Here is a 22,978-nt window from a genome sequence, read left to right on the forward strand (position 1 = left end):
CCAGCCCTCTTCCTGGTTGGGAGGCCTGAACAAGTCGCCTCACCTTGCTGAGCTTGTTTGCTGTTAACTCAGGATAATCCACTTATTCAACCTGTATTTATTGAGTGCCTACTATGTGCCTGGCACTGATCTGGGCACTGGGGTCTAATGGTGATCAAGACTAAGTCTCTCCTCCTGGGGCGCTTTTGTACAGTGGGGGACAGACAGTATACTGATGCGAAAACACCAGGGGGTGATAAGGGCTATATGGCAGCAAAATAAGAGGATGTACGAGGGAGGACCCTGGGGCACATTTAATGTGGGGTCAGGAAAGGGTCTCTGAAGAGGCGACATTTAAATTGAAACTGGCAAGACGGGAAGGAGCCGCCTTGCGGAGCTCCGGGGAAGAAAACTAGAGGTAGAGGAAGAACAGGCATGAGCTTGCTGAGGCAGCAGTGTGACCCTCAACCACTGGGCAGGTGGCCGGTGTGGCTGGGAACAGTGAGGGGGGCCGTCACAGTGTGCCTCCTAAGAATTTGGGGTTTTATTTTGAATTCGATGGGAAGGTTCTAAGGGAGGGGGCAGGAAGGGATCTTTTGAATAAAACTCTGGCTGTGGAGTGGAGGCTGGTGGCTAGTGCGCTCCACTTAGATTGGTGCTAGCTTGTGTGGGGTGGTGGCAATGGTGGTCCTCGCTGGACTTTCTGACAGTCACATGGCTGTTGTGAGTTTCAGCTGGGAGCACATGTGGGACCAACATGGGCCTGGCATGCTGCACATATGCCCTGCCTCTGTCTCCCTCTCAAGGCCCCAGGGTGTGGCGCATAGTAGGTGGGGAGCCCCAGGTGCTGGGTCACAGGATGCCTGTGCTTGCTGACCCTCCCTATCACAGCAAGTGCTGGCAGGCAGCCTGCTCAGTGGCCAGACTTGTGGGGCCTGGAGACTTGATGCATCCCAGGGGGTGGGTTGTGAAGAGTGTTTTCAGCACTGGATTGCAGGAATGGGACCCCTTGCGTGGACCCTGTTGGGTCCGCCCTGGCTGGGTATGGGGTGTGACTCATGCGGTGCGTGTCTCTGGACTTGACTCCCTGCCTCCTGAGGACCACGCTCCTGGGGCATGCTGGCTGCCCGCCCACAGCTTGTGCTTCTTATCTAGCTCCTTCTGGTCAACAGGTTGCTGAGCACAGAGGCTTCAAGGGTCTGAGTGTGGGCATCTAGCAGATCTGAGGACTTTATCAGTTTCTAGCCCTGTGACCCTGGACATGTTCTTTAACGTCTCAAGAGTCAGTTTCTTCTATGAAATAGGGCAGTGACAGTAGAGTGAGGGTGAGAATTTAATGAGATAGCCCACATGGAGCTCTTGGCCAGTGCTCAGCTCATGACAGATGCTTAACAAATTGTGCTGCTGGTGTCCTTGTTATCATTGTCGTTATAACATCGTTATGGTCTGGGTGCCTGAGGCCCCACCACCAGGTTACTTCTGTTGAAGAATGAAAAGAGACCACCTGAGGAAGGGCAGCGCTTCATCCAGAGAAGGGGCACCGTGGTAAACTTTTGCCTCAAGTTTTTGAGTCATGACCCCCTGCTTGTCATGACCAGAGTTTCTTCTGTCACCATCACAGGACCTGAAAGCAGTCGGCACAGGCAGTCTTTGAGCATTTTAGTCTAAGAGGCCTTCTCTTGGGCTCTAAAAGGTTGCTGAAACAATGCTAAGAGGAAGTAAAAAAGGGCCGGAGTTTTATCCAGGAATGTCCGTAGCACCTTTGCTTAGTTTTGCAAGGTGCTGTTGTAGTGAGAATTGGGCGTCAACCGTTGCAAATGTGCCGCAGGAATTTCAAAGCGACTGCAGACTGTGCACATATCTGGGCCCCCCCACTGCCTGTGAGCCGCTGTTGTAGTGAGAATTGGGCGTCAACCGTTGCAAATGTGCCGCAGGAATTTCAAAGCGACGCTGCAGACTGTGCACATATCTGGGCCCCCCCACTGCCTGTGAGCTTTGGGGGGTCCTGTTAGTCCTGTGGGCTCTCCTGGCCTTCACTCCTGCAGCCGACGGGGCTTGCTGGTCCAGATCCCTCACTGATGAAGCCTCCTCCTCTTTTCTTCCCTTTCACTGCCTGAGAGTCTGGGAGCCAGGCAGGGTGTGGGAGTGGGTGGTTGACACACTGCTGCTGGACACAGGTCGGGGCTGAGGGCAGGAGCTGGTTTTGAGCCCTGGTTCTTTGGCTAGAGGTGTGGCCGAAGTAAACAAAGGCTGGGGTTTTCTGCATAACACTCAACCTGATGGCTGACCCCCAGGAGCAGGGGACTTGAACTGGGAGTCAGGAGACCTGGGTGGGTCCCTGTCAGGCCGCTGAACTGCTTGGGAGGATGAGGGAGAATCCTGGCACCTGGCTGGCCCTCAGGCTCCCTATCTGCAAGTGTAGGGATTAGGTCCTTCCAGCACCAGAGTACCAGAACTAGATCACAGTGGTAAATGGTAAATGGAGGAGAGAGAGAGAACCAGCAACAATTTAATATATCGAGTTGATAAGCTGATAGCTTGGGAGCATATTTTGGAATTTTGTTGGATCTGTCTAGGAAGGGAGGAAACTCACCTTCGTTGATCCTGGGGTGTACCAGGCTGGCTCTTCCCGCCACAGTCTTAGTCTGCATTCACCCACAAGGAACCTGCTGCTCAGGGGCTGAGCACCTGTCCATGGTCATATAATAACGTGGCAGAGCTAGAATGGAGACCCAGGTCTTTCCTACCAAACCCTGTGGGCATTTTCTCCTTGTGCAGGAAAAGATTACATATATTTATTATAAAGAGATAGCAGTTGTTAAAAAAAAAAAAAAAGTCCCTGCGAGGATCAAATGAGAGCAAATCTGGCATGCTCTTGGCTCCATAGCGCCCAGGGGTGAGGGGTTTCTGCTTGCAGCTGACTGGCTGGCAAAGGGGCAGCTGTTCCTTTAAGTCAGATTCTCCTTGGGAAGTGCCGCAGCCTGGGGGTGGGGTGGGGGGATGGAGGGTGGTGCCTGCCTGAAGGATCTCCCCCCTCCACAGCCTTCCCGGCTCCTCGCCCAGCCAGCCAGCCAGTGACGTTCTCGTCTTGTTAGGTTTTTCCTTTTACACTGAAGCTGCTGATTCATCCATCGGCTGGAGTTGGGCTCAGCTCTGGGTCTGGGAGCTGGGATCTCAGGCTGAGTGGAGGAATTGGGCCTTGTGGGAGGTGTCCTTGAGCCTCTCTGGATGTCTCATGGATGGGAATAGGAGAGGCAGTGAGGGAGAAGGGGCAGAGCACCCCAGAGCCCTGTCAGATTTCTGACCCAAAATGCAGGTGGGGGGTGGGCAAGGCTTGGCCAAGGTCACACAGCAAGGACCAGGGTGGCTTATCCTTTCTCACTCCTCCGGCCTCCTTCTGCAGGGTGCTTCAAGGATGATCGCATCGTCTTCTGGACTTGGATGTTCTCCACCTACTTCATGGAGAAATGGGCCCCCCGGCAAGATGACATGCTCTTCTATGTGCGTCGGAAGCTGGCCTATGGGGGCAGCAGTGAGAGCAGCACCGATGGGAGGAAGGTGAGTGACCCCTCCAGCCCCAATGCCCACCTCTGTGCCCCGAGCATCCCTGCGGTGGCTGCTCTTGGTATGCAAGGTGAGCTTCCCTGCAGTCCTCCTGCACATCAAAAGGGCTAAACAGTAGTTACTGAGTACCTATTACATTCTGGGCACTGTGTAGAGGTGGTCACATGTACCATCTAATTGTGGGGTGTGCTGGGTGTGTTGTATCCATTGTTATTCATCTTCACCATGACCCTGAAGGGCAGTGATTGTTGTCACCACCGTAGCTTTGAGGACACTGAGGTTAAGGGCCATCCTCTCACAATTAGTAAACAAATGCTAGAGCAAAGGTTTGACTCCACAGTCCAGTGCCCCTTCTCCCCCCAACCGTGGCAGGGTGACCTGGCTTGGTCCAGGTGGTGGTGGTGGTGGTGATGGTGATGGTGATGGTAGTGGTGATGGTAGTGATGGTGGTGGTGATGGTGATGGTGGTGATGCTGCTGCTGCTGCTAATGTTGGTGGTGATGGTGATGATGATGGTGATGGTGATGATGGTGATGATGATGATGATGGTGATGTTGGTGATGATGATGGTGATGTTGGTGATGATGATGGTGATGATGGTGATGATAATGATGATGGTGGTGGTGATGATGGTGATGGTGATGGTGATGATGATGGTGATGGTGATAATGGTGATGAGGGTGATGGTGATGGTGATAGTGATGATGGTGATGGTGGTGGTGGTGGTGATGATGGTGATGGTGATGGTGATGGGGGTGATGGTGGTGATGATGGTGATGATGATGGTGATGATGGTGGTGATGGTGATGAGGGTGATGGTGATGGTGGTGATGGGGGTCATGGTGATGGTGGTGATGGTGGTGATGGTGGTGATGGTGGTGATGGTGATGATGATGGTGATGGCGGTGATGGCGGTGATGGTGATGGTCCACTTCCACTTATGGAGACTTTTTCATAGACTAGACACAGTGCTGAGCCCTTTAGTTCTTGATCTCGTTACAGACTCCCAACAACTCTACAGGGTAGATGTTATTATCCCCTTTTTTTACAGATGAGGAAACTGAGGTCTTAGAGATGAAGTGACTCATCTGAGGTGTTTCATCCACTAAGTTTAAGTGTGTGGAGGAGTTAATAAAACTAATTTTGCATGTTTCCTTCTCTGTTTTTCAGAGCTTTAGTAGTTTTAAAATGTTTAAGCAACCCACATGCCAAACATGGGAACACTTTATTTTTCTTTAAAAACAAAACATGGGAGGGCCGTGAAGCTAGGTCTGGAATTCACAGCCTGCCTGGCTCCAGGTTCAGTGCCCTGTGACTCTGGGACCGAGGTTTGTTAGCTGTGGCCCTTTACCTGAACACATGCAGAACAGGTTTTCTGCAAGTGGTAAGGCCTGGGTGCCTGCTGCAAAGGTGTCGGTGACATCCCTGCCAGGCTGGCGCCTTGTATGCAGCCCTGAGCTAGCCTGGCATTGGGGGGACTGGCGGGAGGCCATGAGTGACTGGCCAGAGAGGTGAGGGAGGAGCCAGGAGAGGGGAGGGAGCTGAGGGAAAAGAGGCCTGAGGAAGGGCCATGGCTGGTGCTCCAGAGACTGCCCAAGGCCCCTCAGTCCCTGGTCACTACGCCCTCCCCGCCTGAGGATGCCATCTCCTCCTGACTAGGAGACCAGCTTTCTAGACCGTCTTTGTTCCCCTGCCTTGTGTGACAAGTCATCTCCTGTCTGGGACTCAGCCTCTCCTTCCGTAAAAGGGCTCAGGGCAGACGCTCCATAAGGATAGGGCCTTCTGTCATGGACACCTGGGAGGCTGGAATGTTTGGGGTGTGGCCACTTGGGTGCCCTTGGCAGGAAGGTGGCCAGTGTCCAGGGAGCCTCATTGTGTCTGTAACTGTCATGTGGGCCTCAGCACAGCTCAGGGGTATGGGCACTCCTATCACCCATGGTTGAGGAGACCAGAACTCAGGGGGTCTGCCTGAGGTTGAGCAGCCAGATGGTGCCGGCGGTGGACCCCAGCCCCTGCCCCCAGCCTCTCTGGCCTGTCAGCCTCTACTGGGGTATGATTGCAGAAAATCTGTTTTGTGAAATGTTGGTCTTTCCCCAAGAGCAAAGTCTGTTGTGACTAGAGGCTTTAATGAGGACTGGGCACATCTGAGACCCTGTCAGCAGTAGCTTGAATTTCAGTTCAGGAGAGGTCACAGCTCTGGTCAGGAGGGTGCGCTGGAGGAGGCAGAAGATGGGAGACAGGTCTGTATGTGCCCAGGATAGGCCAGGTGAGGAGGAGAAAAGAATGGGCAGGTAATGGCTCTTTCTTGGGTGGAGGAGAAGTTAAAGATGAGAGCCCTTCTCTGGAAAAAGCAGCCCTGGATCTAGGACCAAGGAATTTGGATCAGGAGGGGACAAGGCCATGCCCAAACTCTTTGAAGATTTGAGGATGTTGAGGTCAGTGAGGGAAGCCTGAGTCCCATGGGAGCACATGGTAATCCAGCTGTTCATATGCTAGAATGTTTCATTAAATACCACTGTGAGCCAGGTGCAAATGCTTCCTTCCCCAGTACCGTGAGCACACAAATGACTCAGGCCTGGCTCCTATTCTCAGGGAGCCCCCAGCGTGTTGGGACAGACAGTGGTGTCTGGCCCAGCGTCTTGAGGACTGGGGCTGGCCAGGGCCTCGGGCCACATTTTTTCCAGCTCGCGGGGCACAGTGCAGAGGGAGGCCTGCAGGGGGCGGGCTGGAGGCGCCAGCGGGGAGACAGGGAGATCCTCTGGCTAGAGAGCCGGCCGGCCAGGCCAGAAAAGCAGCGTGGCCGCGGCGCCTGCGCACTGCAGGTCCTTTGCGGCAAGCACAGGCTGCTTCTCACCCCTCCTTTTCCCCTCCCGCGGGTACCAGTAGCCATAGCAACCAACTGGGCTTCCTGCTCCTGGCTGGAGGAGGGTGCATGGGCAGGGGCGGGAGCTGCAGCATGGGTGGGCCTGGATGCTGGGATCCCTACACCCTGCTCCAGGGCTGGAGGGACTACCTGGGCATCCCCAGCCCAGCCTTTACCAGCGACAGATGTCCTGGATTCCCAGCCCTCCCTCTGTTCACTCCACTCCTGGGCAAAACGCCCACTGTTCTCCAGCAGCCAGATTGTCTTTGGCAGGGAGGGCCACTGGCGTCCGTTTGTGGGCCTGCTCTGTGCTGGTGGCCCCTGCCGTTTGCCAGTGTCACTCACTTGGATGCCCTCAGCAGTCTTGAGGTACAGGTTATCCTACCCCCCACTCACAAAAACTAAAGCTCAGAGATAGGGAGGAAACTGCCCTGGGTCACACAGCTTCCGAGTGGCAATCTCATGTTTTCTTTTTTTGGTAGGTTTTCTTCAGTATAACATAGATACAGAAAAATGCACAAACAAGCTTATACCACTTCCGGGTTTTTCTCAGCATGAACACCTGGTGTCAGTCCCCAAATCGAGAGACAGAGCAAGACCAGAACACCTGAGGCCCCTTGACCCCCCTCCAGTTACCACCCTCCCCAGAGAGAGCTGCTGTCCTGACTTGTCACACTTTGTGGGCGGGTTTGCCTGTTCTCGTGGCTCATATGTGTCATATTTCAGAGTCATATTTTTCTCATATATTTCTCAGTGTCTTATTTCAGAGAGCGAGGCCTGTTGACACAGTTGGTCAGAATTTGCCCAGTCTTCTTGCTGCATAATATTCCACTGAGTGTACTGCAGTTGTCTGTCCACTCTTCTGTGGGTGGATAGCTGAGCAGCTCCCACTACTTTCTGGGCCCTGTTTTTTGGTGCACTCATGGGCACATTTCTGATGGGCAACCTGCAGCCTTGTCCAGTGTACCATGGTGCTAACCTGAAAACAGTTGGGCAGCATGCCCATGTACTTTTCCTTTAATTCATTGAGTCAGAAGAGGTTTGCTGAGCACCTACTATGTGTAAAGCACACATACTTTGTGCCTTTTTTGGAGCTGGCTTGGAGAGGACTAAATAAGATGAGAGAAAGTGATAAATACTGGGGGGAAGAAAAAAAACTAAACAGGGCAATGAAGTGAGACCAAGAACAGCAACAGTCCCGTGGGACTGAGGACTCAGCTCAGAATCTTGGGGTGACGTTCCAGAACCAGAGGCAGTGGGAAGGGATAGCCCCCAGCCCCCCATGGGACATCTTTCTCACTCCCAGGCCAGATTGGCCTCCTGCCCCTCTTTCCGTGGATGCTGCTGGGTGCACATGCCTGGTCACCTGCAAGAGGCCTTGGCATTGCCCAGCTGGGTGTGGCTAGCCACCCCCAGAGTCAGAATCTGCAAGAGAGCCCTCCTGACCTTGGATCAGCCCTCCTGACCTCGTCCAGGACAGGCTGCATCAGAATCCACTTTTGATTTTTCCTTAACACCTCTACTCCCAGGAGAGGTATAGACAAATGATCTGGTTCCTCTTTGATTTGTATTTATTATTTGATTTTGGGGTTAATGATACCTGCCTTGCAGGGTTGTTGTTGGAGTTAAGAGTTAATAATTTGTAAAACCTTTAGCCCAGACCCTGCTGCCCACCATGAGCTCAATGTATGTTGATGTTATTATCATTAGTGACATTTAGCAATATTACCTCTTTTAATCATCACAACAACTTTGAAAGGCAGATGCTCTTAGTCAACTGTACAGATGAGGAAACTGAGGCCCAGAGAGGCGGATGGGTGACCTCTGGGTCACATAGCTGTAGAACTGGGGAGCAAGAATTAGAGTCCACGTTCGTCTTCATGCCTGCCCAGTGTAGCAGTCAGGGGGAGGAAGAGACCCAGAGGCCACAGTGGGCCCTGGACCCTCACTCTGCCCTGTGTCTCGCAGCAGGCTGAGGCTGAGCCCGAGGTGGAAGTGGAGGTGTACCGGCGGGACTCCAAGAAGCTGCCAGGCCTCGGAGACCCTGACATCGACTGGGAAGAGAGCGTCTGCCTGAATCTCATCCTGCAGAAGGTATGTGGTTGGGTGTGGGGGTGGGACTGTCCACCGGCCTGTAGGGACAGCAGATGCCCCCCCACACACTGACCTGCGCTGTCTTCCAGCTGGACTACGTGGTGACCTGTGCGGTGTGCACACGCGCTGATGGGGGGGACATTCACATCCATAAGAAGAAATCCCAGGTGAGCCTCTGTGGGAGAGCCCCAGGCCCTCCAACTGCCGGCTCAGCCCAGAGGTTTATTCAGGGGAGGCAAGCCTCCTCCTACTTCCCTGCCCTCAGGGTGAGGGGTCTGACTCTAGAAATCCATTTGCTCTCAAGGTGCAGTCCAAGGCCGGCAGTTCTCTGGCCTTGGACTGGCAGCCCCTCCTTGGGTAGCTCTGGGCCTGCATGCAGGTGGGGCCTCACTCGGTCCTTGATATCTGCTTTCTTTCAGCAAGTGTTTGCTTCCCCCAGTAAGCACCCCATGGATAGCAAAGGGGAAGAGTCCAAGATCAGTTACCCCAACATCTTCTTCATGATCGACAGCTTCGAGGAGGTGAGCTCTCGTGCCGGCTGCTTCTCCCCACAGCTTCCCCTCCTCAGGGGATGGGAGCAGGAGGACTTCCTCCCTCAGGCCTCACGCTGCATCATGAAGGCACTGGGTGGCCAGGAGCCAGATGCAGACGTAGCCCTCACTCTTCCCAGTGTTTGACTTTGGGCAAGCGAGTTCGCCCAGCTCTGAGCCTCAGTTTCCCCATCTGCAAAATGAGCGTAGTTATTACCTATCCTATTTACCCATCAGGGCTGAAGATCAAAAGACTCCTGAGTGGGAGACTGCATCATAAACTCTTCCAGAAAGTGCTGCCCAGGCAAGAGGAGGAGTCATTGTCGCTTTTAAACTATAAATAAGTGCCTCCACTCTTGCACCGACTTGGAATCCCAGGATGTCAGAGGGTTGGGGCTTCAGAAGTTACCTGGGCCATGCCTTTGTTTTCAGGTTGGGAAAACTGGGCCGGGGCAGACATGACTCACTGGAGAAGCACCGGGCACTGGGAAGATCGGGGAGGGAAGTGGCTGTGTCCCACTGCTGCGTGGCCCTGCCCTGCTGGCTTCCTTGTCCTCATCCAGAGGTGGTCAGGTCCCTGGGAGGACTCTCGAAGGAAGGGAGCGTGTCCTGCAGGGTCTGAGGCTCAGGGAGGTTACGTCCCATTCCCAGGGTCACACAGCTCAGTCGTGGCAGAGCTGAGATCTGCATCTGACTGTGACCTCAAGGCTCACAGTCTGTGTGCCAGCCCGGGGAGCAGTAACTGAGAAAGGCGGCAGGGTGGGGTCCGGCTTGTCGAGGACCCCTCAGTCCAAGTGTTGTTCTCCTGGGTGGGCATTCCCCTGTTCGGCTGCTGAGCCTTTGACCACACCCAAGCAGGGTGAAGTTCAAGCAGGGCAGGCAGAGCTCATCCTAGACGTGGGCGCACTGTCCTCATAAGCTGCCTGACCCCTTTGCATGAAGTGTGGTGAGGGACGCCACCTCCATGCGGCCTGCCGGAGCGCCTCTCCTCCAGCCCCAGGGTTGCTGTCTGGACCTCCCCCTGCTGCCCAGCCCTGCCCTGTGAGGCTGCACCTGCCCGCTGGGCTCGGATGGCATGCTGGAAGAGGGGGTGGCTGCAGACAAACAGCTTGACCTCTCTGCTCAGTCCTCCCTGGCAGGAGGGCCAGGCTGTGGTTTGGTGGTGGGCAGCTGGTGGTTCATGTCTCCGTCTCCTCAGGTGTTTAGTGACATGACTGTGGGGGAAGGAGAGATGGTCTGTGTGGAGCTGGTGGCCAGTGACAAATCCAACACTTTCCAAGGGGTCATCTTTCAGGGCTCCATCCGCTATGAGGCCCTCAAGAAGGTGTACGACAACCGGGTGAGCGTGGGCCAGGGCGGCACCTCCATGGCCCCTTTGTCCTTCCGCCCTGCCACTCTGAGCCTGCGCTGTGTGTAATCACCACCACAGGGCCCCTCAGCCCCTCTGGGCTCCTTTTAGGTGGTCCATGGCCTGCTTTATGTTGCCTCTTCATAGCTGGCCTCTGCTCCCTGGGGCCACCTGCTTCCCTCGAAGTGTGAGTTGGGACCTTATGCACAGTGCTTCGCAATCTGTAGTTCCCTGGGAAGGGATAGCTGACAGTGCAGTGACCCTCTCACCACCACAAGTCACCTGCTTCCTGGTGACTGGATCTGAGAACACTCCCAAAACTGGCCCCAGACTCACCAAACTGAAGGGAGAGAAGAATCCAGGTGGACAGGCCGTGCTCCTGCAGCTGGGTGCCGTCCTGGGGCTGGCCTTTCCTGAACCAGGGCTGGGAGGGGGCAGTGCCCTTGACTCTGTCCCCAACCTGGTGCTGGGCCTGGCTGTGGGTGTGGGTCATCGTTACCTTGAGGAAAGGCTCAGCCAGTGTCCAGTGTACACTGCAGCGCTGTCCCCGCCTGTGGGCATGGCCAGGGTCATCGGGGCACAGATGCTCCCTCCTGGGGCAGCCCTCGGAACTCGATCCTTAAGTGATGGTCATCTGGTGGCTCTTACTCTGAGGGAGAGACCCCATGGAGCCGTTCCCACCTGACTCGGGCCATCTCCCACCTGCCTGCAGGTGAGCGTGGCTGCCCGCATGGCGCAGAAGATGTCATTTGGCTTCTACAAGTACAACAACATGGAGTTTGTGCGCATGAAGGGACCACAGGGCAAAGGTCATGCTGAGATGGCAGTCAGCCGTGTGTCTACTGGCGACACGTCCCCCTATGGGACCGAAGAGGACTCCAGCCCTGCTTCGCCCATGCACGAGCGGGTGAGGGCTACATGGCGAGGGGCGGGGCGGACTCTCTTCCCATGACTACCCCATCCTTATACCCCCCTGGTGAGATAGGTACTGGTGAGGAGGCTGAGGCTCAGAGAGGGGATGTGCCTTGCCTAAGGTCACACAGCAGGTTAGTGTCTGGGCCAGAGCTGCTCCTGCAGCCAGGCCAATCCATGGAGGCAGTGGACAGAGGAGATTGACTGCGAGCCCAGGCCTGGCCCTGGTGCCTGCCTCAGTGGACCTGCTGGCTGAGCACCAGCATGTGAACACCATGCCCTGGTGAGTTAGAGGGGGATGCCGATAAGCTGGCCTCCCCTACTGCCCCGTGAGGATGGGCCCGAGCGCAGAGGCCCCGGGGCCACCTGGCTCTTTTCTGAGCCCAGCTCCTGTGTTTCCCAGGTGGAGGTGCGTCTGTGCAGCAGCCTGGTGGGTAGGCATGAGTGTTCCCCTCTCACAGGCCTGGGAACCAGCTCTCCAGGCTAACTTGGGTTGAGCTGGGCTGCACAGCCCAGTGTGACAGCTCTGCTCTTTCTGGGCCACTCTCCTGCCCCGGGTGGGAGGCCGAACTCAGTGGCAGCTTTGTTCCCGGAACCCTGTGGTGGAGCACAGTTTTGCAGGCCCGGGGCACAGACAGGAGAGTCTCCAGCCCTGGCTGCTTTGCTCCACCTGGGGCTTCCTGACCGGCTGCTTGGAGCTATAGTCTGGGAAGAGGACGGGTAGGTGAGTGCCCTAAGGCAAGGGGCAGCCTTGCCCTGCCTTGTGCAGGAGAGACATCCAGGGCTGGAATCGGCTCTGCTTGTCCATATGACCATGGACATGTCTCTTTTCTTCTCTGAGCCTCGCTTTCCTCATCTAGAAATGGGGAATGGAAACACCTGCTGCCTGAGGTGTGGGGGCTCAGAGGGGCCTCTGCGCATCAGGCACTCCGCAGGGGGCTCAGCCCTCAGGGGCGTTCCCCAGGCAGCAGTGCTGTGGCCACTGCTTGCTGTTGGCCTACCTGGTCACAAGAATGTACTGATCCACTGCTGTTGATGGGCCTGAGACGATGCTCTCAGTTCTGTAAAAGATCTTAACTGTGCATATCTCCAGGTGGTCAGATGTTGGTTTTCTTTCTCTTTTTTATACTTTTTTTTTGGTATCTTCTATAATCAATGTGTTTTATAAGCCAAACAAAGACAATAAATGCTGTTTTTTGCAGAGATGGGTAAGAATTTTAGGCAGGGGCTTCTCTTATCTTTGGAATAGAGGTGGTTTGTGTTTCTGAGATAAGGGGCCCACTGGGACCCTGACAAAATGTGCACGTGGAAGTCCCTGTGAAGATGCGGCCTGAACTCTGGGCTGGAAAACCAGGGTGCCGACTCCAGCCGCTGTGTGCTTGCCAAGCGACCGCAGATACGTCGCTCCACCTGCCCGAGTCTCGAATTTCCCCGCTGTCCAATGGCCCTGGCTGTGAGTGGTGTCAAAGCCCCTGGCCTCTGGTAGCAAGGAGGCCCTGAGGTCGAGGGGAGGGACTTGCCAGAGTCGCACAGCGGCAGCGGCAGGGCCGGAGCCCTGGGGACCACCCCCTCTGTGCTGCTGTTGCTTGTTGTCCTTTTCCAGAGGGGTCATTTGTAACCAGTGCGTGACAAATGCAGACTCTGTGTGTACTGTGGTTTCTGGTGTTTGTTTTTTTATCTTTTAAAAACCTTCCTGGCTTATGGGAGGACCATGTGGAGCCGAGCAGCCGCCAGGACTTTGGTGCATGTCGGAGCCGTGGTGAGGAGGCTGCTGGGGCTCCTGAAGTCTCGGTCCCAGCGCAGCTTGCTCTTCAGATTCTCGTTTGCATGGGGAGGAGGGAGGAGATGGGCCTCGTTCCCTCTTCCTGGAACGCCCTTCCCCCCCTTCTTCACCTGGCGAACTCCTACTCGTCCTTCAAGACCCAGCTCCAGCGGCGCCTGCTCCAGGAAGCCTTCCCTGACTTCCCAGGCTGTCAGAATCCTCTTGCCTTGTGCTCCTTGTATCCCGTGCTTCCCCTTCTCTCTCTGCACTGGCACGCTGTCTGTGGTTGTCCGTTTCTGAGTCTGTCACCCCAGCAGACTGTGAGCTCCTTGAGGGCAGGGACCAGTGTCACGTACCTGTCTGTCCTTGGTTCTGTGCCTGCCTGGCCCTGAGTGCATGTGGAAAGTGTCTGGTGAACAGAACCAAATGTGATTAGAAGGGAGGAGAAAGAAGAGGACGGGGCATAGAGCTGCGGAGCCATGGTACAGCTTATGAAGGGCTGTGGGGAGCGCAGAGGAGACGTGCTAGCCGAGAGAAGAGATTAGGGTGAGGAGCAGGCCTTAGGAGGCAGAAGACGTGGGCAGCAATCCCACCTTTGCCACCGTGCTGCTGAGTGACCTTAGCCAAGTCGAGCTCGCTGTCCCACTGAGTTTCCTCATTTGTCAGGTGGGGCTGATACCAGCTGCCATCTCGTGGGTGGTTGGTAGGAGTCGGTGGTTAAGTGCCCGAGCAGTGGAGTAGCTGTGCTACTTTGCACTTGAACAAGCAGAGTTTGAGGGCCGGAAGGGGGCCCCTCGGCCATCTGTGGCGGCGGCCTGGTTCCTGCTCGGCCAGTGCTGGCAGCCAGGTTTTCCGCTGGCCCCTGAGTCGAGATGCATCTCCTGGTTTCTAGACCCCGCCTGTCCTCATAGGGCAGGATCCATGAGCAGCCGCATCTCTCTTCCTGGAACTCTGTGCCAGGTTTAGTTTGAGGGCAGGACATGAGTGGGCTCTGGGACCCCCAGCAGTACAGGGGCTACTCTTGCTGCTCAGGTGACTTTGGCTTTTGTTCCCAGGTGACCTCCTTCAGCACACCCCCCACTCCGGAGCGGAACAACCGGCCCGCCTTCTTCTCCCCATCCCTCAAAAGGAAGGTGCCCCGGAACCGGATCGCTGAGATGAAGAAGTCTCATTCAGCCAACGACAGCGAGGAATTCTTCCGGGAGGACGATGGTGGAGGTGACCCTGGCCTCTTTCTGCCCTTCATTCTCCTCTTGATCTAGACTAGTGCTTCATTCACTCATTCGTTTGTTCATTCATTTACCGGGTGCTAATCCAGGGGCTGGAGATAGAGCTGTGAGCAGACAGACTTCCCGCTGCAGGGACGAGCTCCCATTCCAGGGCTCAGCATCTCCCTGACAGAGGGCTCAGGAGCATGCTTGTGTAGCAGCTTGTGCATGACTTCAGGGGGTTTGTAGACCTCCAAAGCCTTTTGGTTTGCTTAGGAAGAGCTGATGTTGGTGGACTGACTGCTGCACATGCAGCGAGTGTGTGGTGACAGAGGAACTCTCTGGTTTAGACTCTCCTGGTTTTAGTCCTTCTCCATGCCATCTGAGGCCAGCTCACTCTCACTCTAGAACCTTCAGTAGTGGGTGACCCTCAGGGTTTCTCCTGGCCCTATCTCTCCTCGTTCTCTTCAGCCTTCTGAGGGCTCACCACTTTCCAGTGACAGGGTCACCGCTGGAGCTGACGACTTGCATGTCCTCCCATCTGGCCTTCCCACCTCTGTCCAGCGGCCTCCTGGGCATTTCTGCCTGGAGAACCAAGAGCCCCTCAGCCCAGCACACTCACAGCCTGCACTTTCTCGTGCACACCTGCACCTTCCCTCTGTCCCCTCTCAGTGCTCGGTACCACTGTCCCCTCTCAGTGCTCCCAGGGCAGGCTCCATGAGCACAGCCACATCTCATCATTGAGTTGTGCAGCTAGAAAAGAGGAGTCATAGTCTTAAGAGCCAAGGGAACCTGCTGGAAGGTTTTAAGCAAGGGACTGACAAAATCAGATTTGAGTACTCAAGATATGACTTGGTGGTCCATGTGGAAATTGGACTATAGGGGGACAAGGTGGCCATCAGAGACAGGTTGGCAGACTCTGTGCTGCTGAGGACTGTGTGTGCCTCACTGTTGTCTTCAGGCCCAAGCTGCGCATGGTATCTTCCCCCCAAGCTGTGCATGGTACACCACCTCCATTTGTGTTTATTGAATGAATGAGAGAGTGAAGGACACACTGACAGTGTGGACTGAGCAGCGTCTTGGTGCCGGGCCCTAGCAGGGAGCTGTGGCTGTAGCATTAAACGGAAGAGAGGGCTGTCCTAGTCCTGACCACCAGGACCAAGAGGCAGGGGCCTGACTGGACAAGACCCTAGCCCAGGGCAGGAGACTCCAGCTCTGGCCTTGACCTGCTGTTGTGTGACAAGCCCCTTCCCTGCCTGGGCTTGTTTCCAGGACATGAGGAAAGTGCTAATAGCCACCCAGTCTGCCTCCCTGGGACGGCTCATCCCAGCCTTGCTGACCCCATGCCTGCAACTGGCAGTGCCTAATCCCAGTGACAGATGGAGCACGGAGAAACAAATTACACAATGTGGTGATGTGCCAGACCCTTCGGAGGAGGCTCTGAGTTCAGGACAGAGAAGCAGGGATCAGGGGGCAGTCAAGGAAGTCTTCCTGGAGGCGGGGGTGGGGAGAGGGTGAGGGGTGGTCTGAGGCCTGGAGGATGGGGAAAGGATGTCACAGGTGAGGAGGTGGCAGCTCTGGGGTGAGTGATTGTCAGCGGAGGCGAGGGGGGCATTGGTAAGGGGCACTCAGGCTGCAGCAGAGGGTGGTATCAGCCTGGAGTGGGAGGTGTCCTGCGGCTCTCCCCGGGAACCCCGGGGCCGGGGTCCTAACCTGGCCGTCTTCCCTCTAGCTGATCTGCACAATGCAACCAATCTGCGGTCTCGGTCCCTGTCTGGCACCGGACGGTCCCTGGTGGGTTCCTGGCTGAAGCTGAACAGAGCAGATGGAAACTTCCTTCTCTATGCACACTTAACCTATGTCACTTTGCCACTGCATCGGATTCTAACAGGTGATGTGGGCTGATGTGCAAGTGCACTATTCACTTCTCTGTAGCCCGCCCTGACTCCTGGGCCCTGGCGTCCTGAGGGACACTCATGGGGTTGGCTAACTCCATCCTGTCATTTCAAGTGAGAGCCCGTCAGCTAGGTTTCCATGGAGTGTTCTTGGTCACCCTGTTTCAGACTTCGGGGTAGTGGGGTGGGGTCTGTAGCTTTCCCAGAACCAAAGGTCTCTCTTGTGTACCTCCCTGCCAGTCCCTGCTGTCCACTCTTGAGTGGCTGCAGACCCCCCGGGTGCGTGTTACTCATGGGGGAGATGAGGTTCTCAGGCCACCTTGCTGCCATGGCCTATGGTGGCGGTGCTGGGCAGTGGCTCTGGAGTCACCCAGCCTGCGTTTGTGCCCTGCTTCCACTAGGCCTTGGCTGGCCCTACAGCTGCTCCCAGCACGTTTCTGGGTCTGTAAGGTCGTGATGCTGACAGCAGCTGCAGTTTGGTGAGGGCTGGACAGGAAGTGCGCGTGGGTTACTTAGGGGGGCTTCCTTCACAAATGGAGCCGCTGCAGCCGTGGCTGTGTTTGTTGAGCTCCCATCTCGTCTGCTTCCCTCCTGCTGGCCCTAGACATCCTGGAAGTGCGGCAGAAGCCCATCCTGATGACCTAGCTGTGTGCGGAGCCCGTGCGGAGCCCCTGGCCCTGCCCGGCCCTGGGAGTGCTGCCAAGTGCCTACCTGTCCACCGCCACCGGGGTCTTCTGTGACAAGCCAGCGCCAGAGCTGGAGCCAGGCGGGGCCACTCGATTCCCAGGGCCAGGGCCGACTCCACGAACACCAGCCCAAACTGAAGTGCCTCTTCCTCCCCTGCTGGCTCTGCTCCCACCCTGTGCCCACCCGCCCATCGCCCCCCAGCCCATCTCTGGAGATCCCTCTGCACCCAAAGAGGAACAGAGATGCCAAGAGGCCATGAGAGAGTTCAGGGGGTAGCCAGCGTCCAGAACGTGTCCAGACCTACCGACATGGTGTTCACATCCCAACAAACACCAGTTGGAGACCACCCAGCCGGGAGCACTCAGTGTGTCAAACTGTCAACGCTTTCTTAAGGAAAACCAGTTCAAGATTTTATAATGCTACGCCAATGAACTTCAGCATCCAAGTTAGTCCCGACTCGTCCTCCCCTAGTTTACCCCTTTGTTACAATAGGTTACCATGGGGAGATGGGGAGACAAGATATTTGGTGGCTTTGCCCTGGGCTGGGAATACCTCACCCCACGCCCAGTTCCAGAAAGGCCTTGAGCTGAGCAGACAGGCCCCGATCCTGCCAGAATGGCCTTTTGCTTCCAGCCAAAGAACATCGCCAACATATACACCTCCAACCTGGGGACATCCCACTCGGCCTTGGCCAGAGTGACCCGCAGAATTTGGATTCTGAGGGTAGGTGGGAGGGCTTGGTGGCCTGGCAGAAGAATGGATTTCTGCCAAAGGGCGTCTGATGTTGGTGGGGTTAGCATCCTCCCAGGAAGTTTCTAGGTAGAAAACCCATCTTCTGGGGGCTTGGGGAGAAGGGGGGGATGTTGTTTCATCTTCCTTGGTTTCCTAGAGGTTATTTCCTTAGACCGAGTGTGCTGGTCCCATTTCTCCAGACCAGCTCACTGAGGCCAAGAGCAATTGGCTCAGATGGCTTGTGCAGCCAGGCTAGTCAGCGGGTGTGCACGGCTGCCCAGCCCCGGCCTGCCTGCGGCCTCTCCAAGCTGCGATGACACACACTGCACTGTCCTCAAGAGCAGAGGCGTCCCCCACCCAACTGGGAATCAACTGGAAGCTGGGTCTCTTTGTTACTGTATTGTGTGTGAAGTCCCCAGGAATACTTGAGGGGTTCTGATGATGTGTTTAGGGATCTTTGTGGGGAGAAAAGGAAGAGGAGAGGTTCGTTCTCCTGTCTGTTTTTATTCTGCAGGCTCCGGGAACAGGGGACTACTTTGGGGCTTTCTCCAGATTTTGTATGTTATTAAAAGCGAGCTATTGCATTTCATCCTGCCTCAGTTTGCCCACCTGTAAAATGGGGCCGATACCACCTACCTCACTGCAGTCTCCAGAGTTCAAGCGCATGACTGGGCCAGGGTGCGATCACCAGTCATGCATAGCTTGGGTCAGGCGTCAGACTGTTGGGATGCTCACCCTGTACCCTCTTTGTAATAACCCAAGCCAAGATGACGTGCAGGGGGGTGGAACATTCTCATGTTCTCTAACTGTCCAGCTCAGGCTTGAATTGCTTCTCAGTGCTACACGATTTCATGTTCCAAACCAGTGTCCGCTGGGGGTAGCATAATCAGGTCACAGCCCAGAGTGTTGGAGCACAGCCTCAGGGAGCTGTGAGCGTGCCCCAGTATTCCAGTACACCGTCTTGAATGTTCTCTAGGGGTGCCAAATGCTGCTCCCAAGTTTATGTCCAAGGTGGCTAAAATACACCCGTTTTTTGAGGAACTTCTCCCTTGTCGTTCTGGGGTCTGAAGACTCTGGAACTGGGATCTGGGGAGAAAGACAGGCCTGATGTATTTTCTGTGGTGCAGTGGCTTGCCCTCTGTTCACTGAGGGGAGCAGCACGAGAAGGTTCCCTCCCCTGGAGCCAGAACTCGGCCCCACTCTGAGGCTCAGCCAGCATTCCTGAATGGGCCTGGGCAAGCTGTACTCCTCTTCTGCAAGATGGTGAATCTAAGTCTGCCCGCCTCACAGGGTGACTGTGAGGACCGATGGCACTAATGCGTGAAAGCGCTTTGCAGATCATGGAAATGTGTGCAAATGGCGGTATTTTAGAGACACACCCCAATTTGTAAAGCACGTGAACAGATGCACACAGTAGTCTGTTCTACCCCTAACAGAGGTGGCACCGTCATGTGCAGGCACTGTTGTAAGCACTTAGGTACCATCGGTATTCTCATCTTACAGAGGAGGAAACAACCAAAGAGGCTAAGTGGACTGCCCAGAACTGAACAGCAAGTAGTAGTGAGGGCAGGAGCAGACCCAGGCCTCTGGCCCAGTCTGCACTCTCACCGCACTGGGCCGCCGCCTGGGACAGATGGACAGGCATTCGGTGGTCTACCTTGCTCAGTCTTTCAGTCCTCTCCAAGGTGTTCAGTATTTCTGATACTGAATTTAAAACATGCTCAGAGGCACTTGATAACTGGGCACTAAGCTGTTACTCTGAGGTTTTTTTCCAAGTAATGAATGACATCAGAAACAAAGTAATAGAGTGACAAATGACAGGGCTGGAAACAGTGCCCTGCCTCCAGTGTCCTGGTATTGATACATATTTATTTCTTGTAAGGCCATCTTAAATCTTTCTGGAACCATGCCTGTCTCTTGTATGATGCGGGGGTGACCAAAGTGTGCACAGCTCTCCTAAATGGGAGTTGGAATTAAAATTTTCCTGAGGAAAACTAGGTGTCACATCTTAGGACATAAAGAATGTTGTGGGTTGTTTTCTTTCTTTTAAAGAAACGTCATCCTAAATTCTGATAGGTGATACATCGTCTCCATCTACACCTTTTCTTTCACACACGAACGTTCAGGCAACGTTCATCTCACGTACTGTTGTCTGGAACTTGTAGTTGCCTACAAAAACAGCCAAGTCTCATTATTTCAAAATAAGAATATGATTTAAAACACAAGTAACAGAGAAGTAGTCAAAAGAGAGTAAAAAGCAGCAAAATGTTCTGTGGTCCAGTCAGCTTGGAGGTGGGAGGGGTTTTCCGATGAGTCACATTGTGGTTAACATTTAGGCTTTTTAAGGACTGAGCAAATCGTCAGAAGTCAGCGAGGTTTCTGTGTGTGCAGTGAGGATTGTAGGACACACGGGCATGTTCCTGATGTCCCTCCTTCCCGCCAAAGAATCTAGCCAGAATCAGACCAGGATCTATTTTTGCTGTTTTAATCCCAAATAGTAGAAGACTTTTGAAGAATGAGGGGAAAAGTTTTTTTTCCCACTAAGAGACATTACAAGGAAGCCCCTGTGCAGCTGGTATATTCATTCTAACAACTGACTTTTGAAAAATATATATATTTGACAGTGTTATAATATGGTGGGTTTTAACTGATGGCCAAAACTCTTTAAAGGCTTATATATTAAAAATCTCCCAACTTTTTAATGAACTTAAAATGTTTCACTGTGATATATATTCTCTCTTCATTTTTCCAATTTAGCTGGAATTTGGTTTCATACCTGGTTTCAAAAACCAAGTATCTTTTGACATTACATTGATTCTTCCTGTTCAGACTTTGTCTTTATATCAGAAAGCGGAATTAGTTCTCACTTAAAAATAACCACCCTGGTCATAAGCCAAAGACTGTAAAGGGATATAAAAACGCAGTGCCCTTGAACTTGAATGGAAGTAGCCATTGGAGGCGTCAGCAACAGCCCTTCAAGGGAGAGCTGCTCTGGCTACGTGGCCAGAATGCCACCCATCCCTCTTGCTGATGACCTCTGGAAGTTAGGTGATGGCTACCTGCTGGATCTTCTCTCTTTTCCTTTTCACCGACTGACTTGACACAGACATGGTCTTCAGCGGAAAAAGGAATCCTCCAGCCCTTTCTCTGAGCATCTGGAACAAATAGCCCCTGGAGCACTCCTTGGAACACCACACACCTGAGCCGCGTGGCCTGGGGCTTGGGTTCAGAGTTCAGCAGGTGGAGCCTCAGAAATGGAGGAAGCCACGATGTGTGATGAGTTTGCGAGTCTGTATTTCCAGTTTTCTGCTATTCCTAAGGCAATTAGGCATTTTTATTGTTACGACTCCAGTCCTTGAGCTCAGTAGATCAAAAAGAACAGTGATCCTCCAACTCTCCTGAGTAGCTCGAAGAATTCTATCTTCTTCTTTTGTCCTTTAGTCCCCCACTTAGTAGAGGGTCAGGCAGTTTAGGTGTAAATAGCAATCTTTTATGGTTTCCAAACAAATTCTATGTATGAGAGTAATTAAATCTGCAGAGAAAACCTGTTGAGATTTTTCACTACTTTGAGGCTTAACTTGTGATTTCTGCAAAATATATTTTAGCAAATATATTTTAACCCACGACAGCATACATTGAATATATTAGTAGGCTAATTGTCCGAGATATTTCCATAAACGTCATCAACAGCATTTTTGATTAACCATCTTCCACACCCAGTAGAAGTTATTTCTAGGCAATGTTTGTGGTTGGCTGTTTGCTTCGCTTTATGATTTCATGTTTCTTTTGAAAGTTGATTTGCATGTGAGAGATTAAATTTATTTTTCTTCTGTGTTCTCTAATAAATCTGTACCTATTTCTTTTTCTCTGTAACAGGCATTTCAGGTTAAATACTGTAAAGATGTTACAGCAAAGTGATAACTTAGTGATTGAATCTCAATTTGCCCCCAAGATTCCTTAAACATTTTTTGGAGCTTTCAGACAAACTACTTTTTTGAGATGGAATGTGTAACTGACAGAAGCCACCCTGTGCTCTGGCTTTGGCAGTCGTTAGCCAATGAGGAGTCTGAGAGGGGTTCAGCGGGCTGGTGACTGCTGTTTGGCCAGATTCCATATTTGCAAAGTTAAGTCCTATTTAGCTCTTGGCCCCCATAAAGTAGCATATATCCCTTCAGTTGTACTGTTAGATTTCCCACGCTTATTCTAGAGAAACACTTAGGAAAACCCCACAGAAGTGGAAAAATGACTGGAATAAAAGCCAGGAGTCCAAGTTCAAGTTTTGGCAAGCTCCCAATAAGCCACCTGGTCTAGAAGATAGGTTTTTGGACCAGGTGGTCTTTGTTATCTTGCAACTCTATGATGAAGTAGTATGCTGCAGCTGCTTACATCTGCTTTCTGCCTGATCCTTCCAGAGTGCAAGTTCATTGTAGGTGGAGGCAGCTGAGAGTTACCTTTCACACAACAGGCCTTTTCTTTCTATGGTTGGATGTATTTGTTACGGCACAAAGTGATGGGCATAAGGAAGGCCTACGACACTAGAATGCTGCAGTATAGAAAATGAGGGACAGAGAAAAGGGGGTCTGAGAGGAACACATATTCATTATGTATACAGCGATTCAGTATGGGACTTAACACCAATGACACCACTTGTAAACAGTCACTGCCTTAGAAACACTAGACCAGGAAAATTTTCAGACCCAGCTTCTCCAAGAGCAGACTGTGCAAGATAGTGGTTTAGCAGGTAAAAAAAAGATTTCCTTGCCATCTAGATCAAACCGCCTTCTTTTAACAGTCACCTGAAAGATGTTTAATAGATATTTGGGAATAGTCTCTACCTTGGAAGCTACCTGCAATAACCTCATTCCTTTCAATGGCCTACTCTTGAAGGTTAATGTTGCCATTTCGGATCTTTTATCCCATCTTAGATGGACTTTTAGGAACTGTCATGCCCTAGCTTAGAAAAGAATGCTGACTGGGAAGAAAAACCTTTGGGAATCTTATACCAGGAGAAGAGGGAAAAGTAAAATAACTTAATACATACAGTAACATAGTTCATTGTATATATACATGTTGACTGTGGAAATGCTGTACTTTGTGCTTGATTGTTAAAATGACAAGAACAGCTGGAAAATGTACATGAGGAAGGAAGGGAAAATACTTGTTTCTGGGGATGATAAAAAAAAGGATCTTGTGTCTCTTTGTTTACAGCTTCATTGAATTGCCTCCTGACAGCCTCTATATAAGCCAACAGGTTAACAAGATATTTCTTTCCTACATGTGAACTAAGGGTCTTCATCTTGGAATTTTACTTTAATAAAGCAACTAGGTTGCTCAATTTTAAATAACCATGGTTCTTAGTGAACTTTAATGATTTTATTTTGAATAAACAATCTTGCTCAAAGGA

General features: G+C 53.1%; 1 protein-coding gene across 1 annotated transcript; it reads left to right on the top strand.

Moving 5' to 3' along the window:
* Positions 1–3,108: 3,108 nt before the first annotated feature.
* Positions 3,109–22,978, top strand: KIAA0930 (KIAA0930 ortholog; the record flags this gene model as incomplete). Its single annotated transcript, XM_008582772.1, is given in 12 exon segments — positions 3,109–3,142; positions 3,145–3,230; positions 3,233–3,346; positions 3,349–3,537; positions 8,375–8,500; positions 8,590–8,667; positions 8,920–9,021; positions 10,229–10,369; positions 11,091–11,285; positions 14,108–14,270; positions 15,993–16,151; positions 16,760–22,978. Coding segments are annotated over 12 exon segments (1,428 nt in total), but the record flags the coding sequence as incomplete, so codon positions are not given.

This window comes from Galeopterus variegatus, unplaced genomic scaffold (assembly GCF_000696425.1).
Source record: "Galeopterus variegatus unplaced genomic scaffold, G_variegatus-3.0.2 Scaffold2719, whole genome shotgun sequence".
Lineage (NCBI taxonomy): Eukaryota > Metazoa > Chordata > Mammalia > Dermoptera > Cynocephalidae > Galeopterus > Galeopterus variegatus.